We start from the raw sequence: 12,887 nt of genomic DNA, 5'->3' as shown, positions 1-12,887 counted from the left end.
AGAAGTCTCACTTTTCTTTTTTTTTTGAAGGATGTCCAAATGAAGTCTAAGCCAAAGAAGCAGTGTGGAACTAAACAACTACTACTAGATTTTCTTGATTTAGCCGTCCCTTGTCGTCGAGTTTATTCTAGCGTCAAAATATGAACCGCCTCTCCTTTGAAAAAAAAACGGTGGCTACAGATGCTTCTCCTTTTCCTCAATCCTCACCCACCCACTTCACCTATAAATAGAAAAGCCCAGTAAATATCTTAGTACTGTACTCCACTCATTAATTAAGGAATATAAAAAATTACAGCCTTTTAAGCATAAAGAAACAGATTTCCTTGCCGTTTGTTTTATATACACACACACACACATATATCTCTCTCTCTCTCGTGTGCCGCTTCTTCTGAGTTCTGAGGTAAGCTTTATGCGAAATCTTCAAGATCTGCCCCTCGTTTGTTTGAGGAATATTTATATGTATTACATCTGATGCATGCACGTTGCGTTCCTTCATTGAAATGTTAAGATCTAATTCCTTTAAGGTTTCATGAGTTGCTCAATCCTGCTTGATTAATCAGCGTTGTTCCTCGTATTGAAACTTTTGCTTTATGGCATTCGTGAAGTGTATTAGTAGTAGTTATACTCTCAATTTATTTTTTTTTTAAAAAAAGAATGGCATTTAATGGTTAGCCTGCTGATCAGTTTGTAATCTACACGACAGCAGAAGAACGGAATGAAAAGTGGTTAATCACATACTTTGTTCATATTTTTTGATTGCTCGTATTTAAATTGAAGAGTGTATAGTAGGAATACAAATTGTATTCTTATAAGGTCGTCTTTGCGATATGCATCTTGCATTGGAATTTTTGAGTCACTCAATTGCATGAAAACATAGTTCAAATGAACATGCTTAACTTCAGAGATATGCTGAGATGCTTTGTTTCCTTGTGTTGGTGTAATGTGACGAGGAATTCTTTTATAGTTTCGTACGCTTGTGGACATCAATCTTTTCTTAAGGGTTGTCAAAGGGTTGGAAGTCAGGCAGGTGTCAACTGTTTGAAAGGGGGAAACTGGTCGGGAGCCTTACTAATGAAGAGCGTTAGTCATTAAAGACATGTTTCATTTAGCTTATAACTTGAAAGAGCAATCGTTGAATTGGGAATTTGATTGTTTCGTTTCTCTTGGTCTTAAGGGATGAAACTGGTACTTTTGCTTTTCAAATAAACTTGTTCCATTTCATTGGCAGTTTCACATCTGTATATTGCAAATGTGAAAATGGGAAAGCAATCTTTTATTTTAATGTTCTTTTATTTTTTTTTTCTTTTTTCCTGGCTAGGGGAGAGCATGAACTGTTTTGCAGTTTATACTCATAGGAGCTCATTTCTGGTGTTGCTTTTTGCTTTTGTATTCCTGATGCAAAGCATTAAAAGAGTGTACTGCTGAAGTTCGGTTATTCTTTGTAGAAAAATGTTTTATTTGATGTATTTGCTGTGCTTGACCTTTTCAATCAAAAGATTGAGCTCCGTTTATTGGTTATTGAGTAATTAAAAGTGATACTGAAGGCTGTAAGACATATCTAACTGTCTTAACTTGTTTGTTGCAGAAGGGCTAGAGGTAGGGGAGATTTTCTTGACAATTTTGGTATTGTTTTTCTCTTAAAGAAAAAAATGAACGTCTCTATGTGCTCAATGTCATCTGAGATAGCATTTTCTTCATGCGAGAGTCTCCAAGGCCGAAATCTTTATTTGATGCCTTTAAAATCTTTTGGCAAAGATAATGCTCGGATGCAAAAACGTGTTGTGGGGAATGTTCTTGTTTCCAGCCATTTGATACCTCATCATTTGGAGGAATCCTTTCCAAGAAAGGCACAGCTAGAGGGAAAAAATCGGAAGTTACAGTTCATCCGGACGTTGTTGATTGACAACTATGATAGTTATACCTACAATATATTCCAGGAACTGTCCATTGTCAATGGTGGTATGCTGTTATTCTCTTGCTGTCTTCTGTGCCCCATACCAATAAGTTTGTTAAGTTACTTGATATGCTTAGATTTTGTAGTTTCTGTTTGTGAATAGTGGTTTCCTGTATAGCTGCACATGAAGATAGTTAAACATTAATCTGCTAAACTGAATGCGGTCGAAAGCTGATTCTTGTGTATTGGCATGCTTATAAGGTTGTGGTTAGATGCTCTGCTCAGTCCAGGTGATTGACTTTTGTGAATATACCACCTTATAATCTGAAGTTTAGCTATATGATACAATGGGATAAAAATGCGAAGAGAAAAGTCTTGTTTGCAGGTTTTCCAAGCTCAAATATGCATGTTTTTTATTATTCCTTTCCCATAGGCAGATAACCTCCCCAATCATGTTTCTTCTACAGAATCTAATACAGATGTATGAGTGGACCTCTTGAGGGAAAAGAGTTGCCTTTTGATATCATCAGCCTCAGTGACTTATTCTCCTAACACTGATATTAGTTTTACATTTACCATTTTCGCCACATCCAGTAAGGATCTGGTTAATAGCAACTTTCAGAGACATTAGAAAGTGATTTTAGAAATAAAAAACAATTATGGTGATACATCTAGGACAGTCTTGTGTATGAAGCCCAGTGTACCTGCGAAAGATGGAAGGTGTGCCTGCATTGCCACTCATAATTTCTATCATGAGAAATGGATCATGTGAAGTCCCTTTCATGGTTGTATATGTCTTTAAACTGCTTTGCAAACCTGATTTACTTTTTTATGGTTAGCCTCCAGCACAGTTTATGTCTTTCTCCAGTTGTCTCAGTAAAAGCTGGTAAAAGCAAACATATTGTTGGATCTTGCTGCAACTTCTTGTTGTGTATGGCAATCACATCTTGTTGTTATGCACTTTTTATTTTAGCTAGTGGGTTCAATATTTTAGGCATACACTGAACATTTCATTTTGGCCCCTGAACTCCACAGTTCCTCCAGTGGTGATTCGGAATGATGAGTGGTCATGGGAAGATGCATATCGTGTTTTATATCAAGAAAAGGCATTTCATAATATTGTCATATCACCTGGCCCCGGCACACCGACATGCTCTGCAGACATAGGTAAGATACCAACACTATGACCTACCCCTCTGTACTTTTAGACTTTAAAGAAGCATGCCTACTGTCTGGATTAACATATTCTTACAAAATTAACATAGTTTGCATTCACTGAGGACGAAATGCATTGCCTTTATTTTTTTGGGGCTTTGTGATTGTCCAGAATACGTTGGTATTGCTTGGTTAGTCAGATTCATCTTGGCATTTTATGGATTTTGCTTATGTGTAAGAAAAAGAGAGAATTCTATTATCATAACGCTGTTGGTGTCAAAACTTTAACATCACATGTTAGGTCCATTGAGTTAATCCTGATATGCAAGTTGCTGCTACAGGAGATTTGACCTTTACATGTATGTTTCTTTTCTTCTCTATAATATAATGTGGTAGGATCATCTATGAGCATGCTCATTCATTTTCTTGCAATAACCAGGAATATGTCTTAGAGTGCTACTGGAGTGCAGAGACATCCCTATTTTAGGTGTCTGTCTTGGTCATCAGGTATTCGTCTTCATTGTGAACTTATCTAGTTAGTCTTCTAAATTCTTTTGTTCTTTCTTTATCATCTAGCTGGATTTTCCGCCCATCCACCATTATGCTTGTCCTTAGTTGAGAGTTGAGGTTCAACTGTTTTTGTCAAATATTTCTCCTTTCAAAAAAATTTGTTATAAGCATTTAATTTACATTATTACATGCAAAGTCGTCATATTGTGGTATGTTGATTGCATCGTGCTTCATCATAGGTAACAGACGGTGCAAAGTTTGGATTTGAATTAGAGTGAGTTGATTAAAATGGAGTAGAAAATAATAAACCTGTTTGTAGGGTGAACTTGTGATATTGCAGTCTATTTGTTCAACAGGCTTTAGGATATGTGCATGGAGCTAAAGTTGTTCGTGCATCTGTGCCTGTTCATGGACGTCTAAGGTATTGATACTTTGAAGATTTCATGCTTGATTAGGAATTTTCTGTGTTCAACTTCATAAAGAAACATGCTCCGCTACTGTAGACAGGGGAACAAATCAATTTTTTAGGCTTAGAATATTATGCAGGATCTTTCTTTTGAATTTATTCAATCTTTTTTCATTTATAATTTGTAACACGCTGAGCATCTAAGTGTATGGCATTTTCTTTTTGTAGTTATACTGTCTGTTGATTAATGCATAGCATTACAACTTTTATTATTGTTGATCTCTTTTACAGTGACGTTGAGCATAACTGTTGTAGACTGTTCCATGATATCCCTTCTGGAAGAAATTCAGGATTTAAGGTCAGCAAGACAGCACATGTGAATTTGCGTATTTGAATTTCTTGGACAAAATGTGAAGCATAATAACTTCAGCTTTAGGCATTTGTTCTTTTCTTAGGTTTAGCTTGCATCTAAATCACTAGGAGTCATGCTATGGATCAAGACATTTACTCTAAAAGACAAGAGCGCTACTTAATTTGTTTCAATGACCATGCTCATTAGTTTTGAAGTCACGTAGTTCTCTTTTTGTGTACATGTAACTAACCTTAGAAGATTGCCATTTATTTTGAACTTTCTCCACTGTTTTGCTTATGATGGCATGAGTACTTGAAAATTCTTCCCAGTGATTCTATAGAGAGTTAATAACTATTGCAAGTCCCTACATGCATTGGTAAATTCATTTTTACACCATTTTTTTCCTCCAGATGCTCTGTATGTTGAAGAAAAAAAAACCTGAAAAAAATGTTATTCTGTGCTCTTTATGTAAGGTATGCATGATATGTTATACTAATCTTCTCATTTTGCAAGCTGTGATCATGGTTTTCAAGATGTATTCTTCAAAACCTAGTCAAATTGTGTATCTCAGCTGTCTTGGTTTGTTTAGTTTTACTTCTTGCTCGTTCAATTTGTGAACTTTTTTTTTAAAATTATTTTCAACTTGCTTATTTGGTAGAGCAGTTGAGTTTCGTTATAGTATGTTTTAAGGGATAGTATGTGGTTTTAACACAGTAGAGGAAAATTTTAAATGTCAATCATGTATTTTAATACGATATGATTCTAAACTGCTGTTGCTTTTTCTTGTAGGTTGTTAGGTATCATTCTCTTGTTATTGATCCACAATCCCTTCCAATGGAACTTATACCAATAGCATGGACTTCTTCTCCTGAAGTAGTTCCTTTTCTTGGTATCCAAGGATATGATTCTGTCTCTGACGCTCATGATAGACAAGGTGACCAACAAATGTTCGTTGACTGCATAGCGACAAAGTTGAATGAAAGAAAATCATGGCCTTCTTGTCACCCTCAAGAAACAAAGAGTGAAAAAGTCCTCATGGGTATCATGCACTCGACTAGGCCTCATTATGGTTTGCAGGTAGGTGTTTGGTTAGTGCTATCATACACAAACTGGCCTAGTTTTCCAGATCTATAATCATGTTCTTGCTCTCCAGTTTCATCCAGAGAGTGTTGCAACTGGTCATGGGAGGCAAATATTCAAGAACTTTGCTGACATAACAAAGGATTATTGGTTCAGGTTCAGATCATCTTCCAGTCCTGAGGGACAGGTTTATGCTGGTAAAGTACCTCCAAAAGTAGAATAATTTCATTTGCATTTTCATTTTCTGTTCTTTTTCTTTTTTGAATTATGATAATTGGAGGAGATGTTTGTTTACACTATGCTGTGATTCCTGTAGTGCTAAGGATTTTGTTAAGCAACAATCAGCTCTACTGGATTTTGATGAAGTCAAATCCATGATGGATCAAGAAAAGTATTGATGCAAAAATAATTTACTGGAAAAAAAAATTCTAGTATCTGATGTGACAACACAGATATTTTGCTTTGAGTTCAATGACGTTCAGGCTTAATGTTGCATCATAAAAAATGTGATAAAGCTGCTCAAATTGTTTCTTTGGGATTCAATAAAACTTAAGAGCTGACAAAAAAATTTATTTTAGTAGTTTCCAGACACACATGGTATGATGAAGAGGTAGTATGGTGGTGGATATATTATTGGTTTTTCATCTTTTTTTCTAATTCTAATATGATTTGGAGCTTAGAATTTCATTAGTCCTGAAGTTTGCTAGGGTCAATAAATTTAGTGGCTAATTAGATAGACAAACTTCTGGTTTATTTTTAAGATTGAATTATTGCACATGGAACTATAATTTTTTAACCTTACCATTTGTGAATGTAAGCCTCTTTTTTATCTGTTTCCAACTTGTTCAAAAGCTTTTGTTCTCATTCCCTGCAATTACAAAACTCAAATGAATTTTAACTTGAATGTCTTTCCTTGAAGCCACTAACCATTTTAGAGAATTACCATGATTGTCTAATTTATTTAATTCATTTATTCTCTGTAGTTGGGATCTGTATCAGCACTACGAAATGTAGCTATATTACATACAGTATTGTAAAGTCATTTCCTCCTCCTCTTTCCTTCTTTGGGAACCATTTGGAGCCCATCTGAAGTTGTGCTTTTAACTATTTAGCAAGTCCTAGATGGAAGTCCATTATTCCCCATTCTTTGCTCCTATCATGGAAATTTCAGATAGTTATATTCCTAATATAGGATTTACGAAAGAATTTAAATTTAGAAGCCCACCAGGCGAAGGATCAGTTCTATTGGTTCATGGGTCATTTGTGGTCTCTGTTCCTTTATTATTATTTTTTTTTTAACCTCACTGTGTTTCTTCTTCTTCTTTTTCTTCTCATTGGTTTTCATCCATGTCTGTAGCTTGGTTAGCTTGACTGTTCAATATGTTCTGGATGTTTTGAGAGTTGGAATTTCTTCTTTTCTGGTTGATTGACTTGATTATGTCATGGCCTCATATTCAGTCTGAACAGTAAACTTTACTTAGCATGCATGCAGGTGCCTGATGTTAGCCATCTCTTTCAAGATGTTATGAGAGGACATTTGGTGAAAAAAATGGATGAGGCTAAACATTTTAATTTTTACAACATGCCAAAGCTAAAGTATTTAAGCAATGATGTGAAATTTCTGAAGTTGAGATGGAGAAAATTGGCATCCCCAGCAGGCCGACTCGGTGGAGCTAGAGATATTTTCTGCAAACTTTTTGGAGATTTTAAAGCTGAGAACACCTTCTGGCTGGACAGTTCGTCTGTGGAAAAGGTCTTCTTTTTTCCTGCAGAAAGTCTTGCTCGCTATACATGTTTAGAGAGTTAATTTTATTTTCAGACGTTCTTCCTCTTAGTTACTGTGCATAGTCCTTTCCCATTATCTAAATGAGCAAAACATAAATACTTACAAGTACTTGTGGAAGGCATGACTAGTAGGTTTAGTTTGTCATGGATCTGCTCTTTTATCACCATACCCATGGCTTCTGAGAGGCAAATGGTTTAGTTTTGGTGTTATCACAGGGTATATATAGTCAAAATTGTTTTCAACTTGGTGATTGATTTTATAGAAAATTCTGAGATGACAGATTTTTTATGTTCTGAATTTTTTACTTAATATGTGAATGTTTTTGTATCCCTTGTTAATCAATAATGTTCATTATCTGTTGTTGAATGCTAACTCCAAAATCATGCTTCGTTTTGGTGATGTTTATTATTAGTATTAAATGCTTACGAACTCCTTACAATGGAATTACAGATAAACAGTGCTTTGTTTTTTCTGGTTTTTGTTATAAACCACTTTGCTAGTGATTCTAACAGCATAAGATATGCCTCTTGATTCTTAAAACTGTCTCTGGCTGCTTTAACACCATTTACACTCTTCTGATGTAATGAGTTACTCTTTTATAATAGATTATATATGTTTACCTAGTTGCATAAAGTGACAGAGGTTTGAGATTGACACTAGGGTAAGTTGTTGCTTTGAATTGAAAATGTCTCCTGCATGTTGATTGCAAATTTCAAACTTTTTTGCCTTACGGCCCTATGAGACTACCTACCCTTTGCTTCAAAGACTTAAGTAATGGTGTTATTTTGATATGATCACAGTTGGAGGATCATGGTTGTCTTTAGTTTGACGTGTTGGATTCTAAATCTTTTGTATCACTCAGGAAAGGGCTCGATTTTCATTTATGGGGGGAAAAGGTGGCACCTTGTGGAAGCAAGTTACCTTTAGACTGTCAAACGAAAGGTTTGAATAATAGCAAATTTGTTCTGTGTAGTCTAATTCGGAATTGTCCTTTTATTTCTTTTTCTTTTCCAATTATCCTTTTTTACATTTGAGACTTCTTTTTCATTCCAGTGATGCAGAATTTAGAAGTGGAGGGTATCTATCAATTGAAGATGCCCAGGGCTTTACCCAAAGTATTATTTTAGAGGATGGCTTCTTTGATTTTTTGAACAAGGTATGTTATAAGTTTGCTTTATGAAGGTGTGCAGCACTTCAAAAAGCAGTAAATTATGCAAGTTTTGGAATTCAATGCATGAATTGTTGAATTAGCAAATGTTCTGATGAAGAAATAGTCCAACAGCAGTAAATTTTTAGAGGTATGTGATGCTCTTTTTGTGTTGCTTTTTGAGGTGATCAGGCCTTGCTATGAATCCCAACTTTTCAGCTTCCTATCACTTCTGGCATGGGTGGTGGACAGTATGACTCCATTGAAATTGCCAATATGTGTGTCATGGATATCTTTCAGGGAAAACTATAATATGAAGTTTGATGCCTTTGTGTCTTTCTGTTTTGGGTCATAAACATAGTTTATTTGCTATCTGTTTTCTGTGCTTATAATGACTTTAAACCTCAGTATAGTGCAAGACATTTCACCTGCTTTTTTATCCCATCACATACTTTGGTCTATGAGGATATTTATGAAAATATTATCTCATGTTGATTGCTGATCAGATCATATTTCTGGTTGATAAGCTTAATAAGCTTACATTTCAGTCACTCATTTTCCCACATATTTGTGTTATGTCCTTTAGAATGAGATTGTTAGATTACGCCTTTTCAATGTCCAGCTATTACTCTCTGTGCTTTTGATGTCCTACATTCTTTTGGGCATTCTCAAGCATGCATTTCCTAATTTTGTTGTGCAACTTAACAGAAGGTAGATGTGGATATTAATATCAAAATAATCTTTATTTAATAGATGTTTTTATCTGTGCATCAGGAGCTGCATTCCTTTCGTTATGACAAAAAGGACTTTGAAGGATTACCATTCGATTTTTATGGTGGCTATGTTGGCTATATTGGGTAAGTATCATATCATGTCAGATTGAAATGCTTCATAATATCTGTAAAAGGAGGAAGCCCATGTGTAAAATATTTTTTTTCTTAAGGTTGTAGAGCATAGGTTCCTAAGAAGATGAAAACTTCTATGACATATAGTAATTTCTTTGACATAATTCTTCTTATTATAAGCAAATTTCATAGTTTCCCCCCCTTGCTATTTGTCCACACATTTTTTGCCCTTGCCATGAAATCCTTTGTTGTACTACCCAGGATATTAATAAGCTCTGCAGGCTAATGTGATGATTTTAAAACTTTTCTCATGCTCAATTTCTATAAGGCTGTAAATTCTATGCCAACATCAAAGATTCACTTAATGCAGGTATGATCTTAAAGTTGAATGTGGCATGGCCTTGAACCGTCACAAATCAAGGGCCCCGGATGCTTGTTTTTTCTTTTCAGATAATTTTGTTGTGATAGACCATCACAAGGATGATATCTATATTTTGTCTATACATGAGCAAGGCACATCTGCTAGTACATGGTTGGATGATGCTGAGCAGAAGCTTCTTAGTATTGAAAATTCCACAACAAAAAGTTTGATGTTTCAAGTGTCTCAAGGTTCAATAGATGACCCATTGAAATTAGGTTTTTCTGCTGGAAAATCTAGAGAGCAATATATGAAAGACATCAACAATTGTCAAAAATTTATTAAAGATGGAGAAAGCTACGAGTTATGTCTCACGACTCAGTTGAAGAAGAAAATAGGGGAAATGGATCCATTGGGACTTTATCTTAATCTTAGAGAAAAAAATCCTGCACCATATGCTGCGTGGCTCAATTTTTCAAAGCAAAACCTGTGCATCTGTTGTTCTTCTCCTGAGAGGTTCCTTCGATTGGACAGACATGGTATTTTGGAAGCAAAACCTATCAAGGGTACTATAGCTCGTGGATCTACCAAACAAGAAGATGAATTACTTAAATTGCAATTGCAATACAGGTAATATATCTGGTTTATTTTTCAGCAACTTGGTTTTCTTCTTCCACTTCCTCATCTTTCTAGCTTATTTGGCTATTAGCTACTTGAACTTTTCAAATCTGAACTGCTTCTCTAGAAACTTCTAAAGCAATCATTTTCTTTCCCTTTCCTTTTCCTCTGTGTTATAATTGCTCTGTGTTTATATTGGTTCTCATACTCATCTGAGTTTCTTGACAACATGGTTCTGGTACTAATTGTTGGCAATTTGTTCGGCTGCTTAATATGCAACTAATGTTAGCCCCATCCCCCCAACCCTCCTGCCCCCAAAAAAAAAAAAAAAAAAATCACAGTGAAAAGGATCAGGCTGAAAATCTGATGATTGTCGACCTTCTGAGGAATGATCTTGGACGTGTATGCGAACCTGGTTCAGTTCATGTTCCCCATCTTATGGAAGTGGAGTCATATGCAACAGTTCACACTATGGTGAGTACTATTCGGGGGAGGAAGCAAGCAAATGTATCTGCAATTGAATGCGTCAGAGCTGCATTCCCTGGCGGGTCAATGACAGGTGCACCAAAGCTGAGATCCATGGAAATTCTCGACACTCTAGAAAATTGTTCCAGAGGCATCTACTCTGGATGCATTGGGTTTTTCTCATTCAACCAAACGTTTGATCTTAACATCGTCATTAGAACAGTAGTGATACATGAGGATGAAGCTTCCATAGGAGCAGGAGGGGCCATTACAGCTCTTTCAAGTCCGGATGAAGAGTACAAAGAAATGATTCTGAAAACAAGAGCTCCCGCTAGTGCTGTTTTCGACTGCGAAAGCAAGTCACACTAAGTTTTATAGTACATAGTTCAGAAAAATATTTGAAAGGGCTGCTGATGTGCTAATCTGGATTGTTGGGATGAGGTAATTGTAGAATACCACAATAGTTTAGTCATTCTTTTAGGAGAGCTGGTAAGGAATATTTTGGCTCTTCACGCAAATCACACCTACAAATAGAATTTTTTTTGGAAACAATTGCTGGGAGTCGGGGCATGAAAATGTGGTTATGCAGAGCATCATTCCAGTGCTGATTCCCGACCTCCATGTGTCTGTAATATCAATCTCTAGAAATTTTGAAATTTAACAGGTGTGGAGTTAAGTGGACCTGCAAAAGGTAAACTTCCATGGCTTCATTGTTCACTTTGTCTCAGAAATGATTGTTATTGATACTAGGGATGATTTAGAGCTTTTATGCAAGTGATTGATGGCATTATCTCGGTAGGATTAAGTGTGGCAGACAGAGGTTAGTTAAACTGCTTATGTATCAGCAATTAGCATGTTGTATAATCCTCGTCTATGGTCCTGTGGGAATTTGATGAGACTCGTCCAAGGACATTGCAGTTCTACAAAATTAGTATGTTGCATGATCCTTCTTCAAGCCTGCTAGTTTTCACTACTACCAGTTACTAACTCAATAAGCTAAGAACTTTGAAGAAAACTAGACCTTTTTTCTGACGGCTATATACACTTCTCTGAAATGTCAATGCAAGAGGGTGCTTTAATCACGGAAGCACTAATCAATTTGCTGATTGCAATAGATCTTCTGTCTCACTTTTCATCTCACCTTTATCGTTGTATATTGATATATATCTCTTTCATAAATATTGAATTTTAATTCTTTTTTATTTTCTTAAAATCTAACAAATATTAATTGAGTGATACACAAAATTAAACAAACTCAAAATATCAAAATATGCCAAAAAAAAATTTATTTAATTAATAAAAAATGGAATAAAAGATCCGTTACGGTTACTAATGCTTTGGGGCTGTTATCGCTTTTTCTTTACAGGTAGTACCAACTAGTAATTCCCTCACAACTCACAAGCTCTCTTCCACAACCCAAAATAAATGAATACAAAATAGGAAGAAAAAAAAATTGCCAGTCAATTGGTAGTACCCACCCGCATAACTTTTCTTTTTCCATTTTCCTTTTTTCCTTCTTGTGGACCAGCGTAATATAGCACCAATGTCATTGTATAGTTCTATAATATAAGTATGCGTTGCCAAAGATGGCACGTGTATACTCCTGCAAAACATGAGGCAATTTGAAACCTGAATAAGAGATTGAGTGGGATTAGGGCTTCTACAATCCCAAACAATCGTAATTTTAATTGTAAGGTCCAACTAATGAAAAGGGATTGTGTTTGATTCGAAATAAGGTGAACATGGTAATATATAATTTTTCAAAAAGTGTCGAAACTGATATATATTTTTATATACTGTTATGTTAAATATTTATCCCTTTTTTTTAACCTTTCCTCCTCTCCTAATCCCTCCCTACCCTCACACCTAACTGTTTGAATCCTAATCTGTCAGGCGAAACATAAAACTCCTATTCAACGACTCCAACAGCGGTTAACGGTTAGTATTTATATTACACCATGTAAATACAAATGAGACACTGATGATTATGTAAAATTGCGCTATATTTTTATAATATATCTGTTATGTTAATATTTGTGCAGTAAATTTGTAGCATACGAGGGGATGATGGGGAAAGAAAGGGGTTAGTTTTTTTTTTTTTTTTTAATTCCTTTCAAATGGGAGGGGTTAGGTAGATGGTGCCCCGAAGAAGACTGCCCAAAATTCCCAATCTCAAATTGTGTTGTGGGGCCGCCCAATGGTTTAGCTATGGTGACCCCATCACGTACCTTCCTTGCCCGACTACACTCACCACCAACTCCCTCCTCCTCT

General features: G+C 35.6%; 1 protein-coding gene across 4 annotated transcripts; it reads left to right on the top strand.

Annotated features, from left to right (window-relative positions):
* The first annotated feature begins 242 nt into the window (after positions 1 to 242).
* Positions 243 to 11,333, top strand: LOC140014522 (aminodeoxychorismate synthase, chloroplastic-like). 4 transcript variants are annotated; one of them, XM_072065464.1, is made up of 14 exons: positions 243 to 400; positions 1,586 to 1,959; positions 2,930 to 3,061; positions 3,489 to 3,556; positions 3,916 to 3,980; positions 4,257 to 4,323; positions 5,107 to 5,394; positions 5,471 to 5,594; positions 6,879 to 7,150; positions 8,046 to 8,125; positions 8,237 to 8,339; positions 9,105 to 9,187; positions 10,068 to 10,163; positions 10,493 to 11,333. In XM_072065464.1, the coding sequence occupies exons 2-14, from the start codon at positions 1,650 to 1,652 to the stop codon at positions 10,983 to 10,985; spliced, it is 2,181 nt and encodes a 726-aa protein (XP_071921565.1). In that variant the 5' UTR covers positions 243 to 400; positions 1,586 to 1,649; the 3' UTR covers positions 10,986 to 11,333. The 4 variants fall into 4 exon arrangements, with proteins under 4 accessions (XP_071921565.1, XP_071921562.1, XP_071921563.1 ...); XM_072065461.1 differs by having other exon boundaries at positions 9,546 to 10,163; XM_072065462.1 differs by having other exon boundaries at positions 248 to 400; positions 1,756 to 1,959; positions 9,546 to 10,163.
* The last annotated feature ends 1,554 nt before the right edge of the window (positions 11,334 to 12,887 follow it).

This window comes from Coffea arabica, chromosome 9e (assembly GCF_036785885.1).
Source record: "Coffea arabica cultivar ET-39 chromosome 9e, Coffea Arabica ET-39 HiFi, whole genome shotgun sequence".
Taxonomy (NCBI): domain Eukaryota; kingdom Viridiplantae; phylum Streptophyta; class Magnoliopsida; order Gentianales; family Rubiaceae; genus Coffea; species Coffea arabica.
The sequence above is the reverse complement of the archived record's forward strand: the minus strand, read 5'-3'. Positions and strand labels throughout refer to the sequence as shown.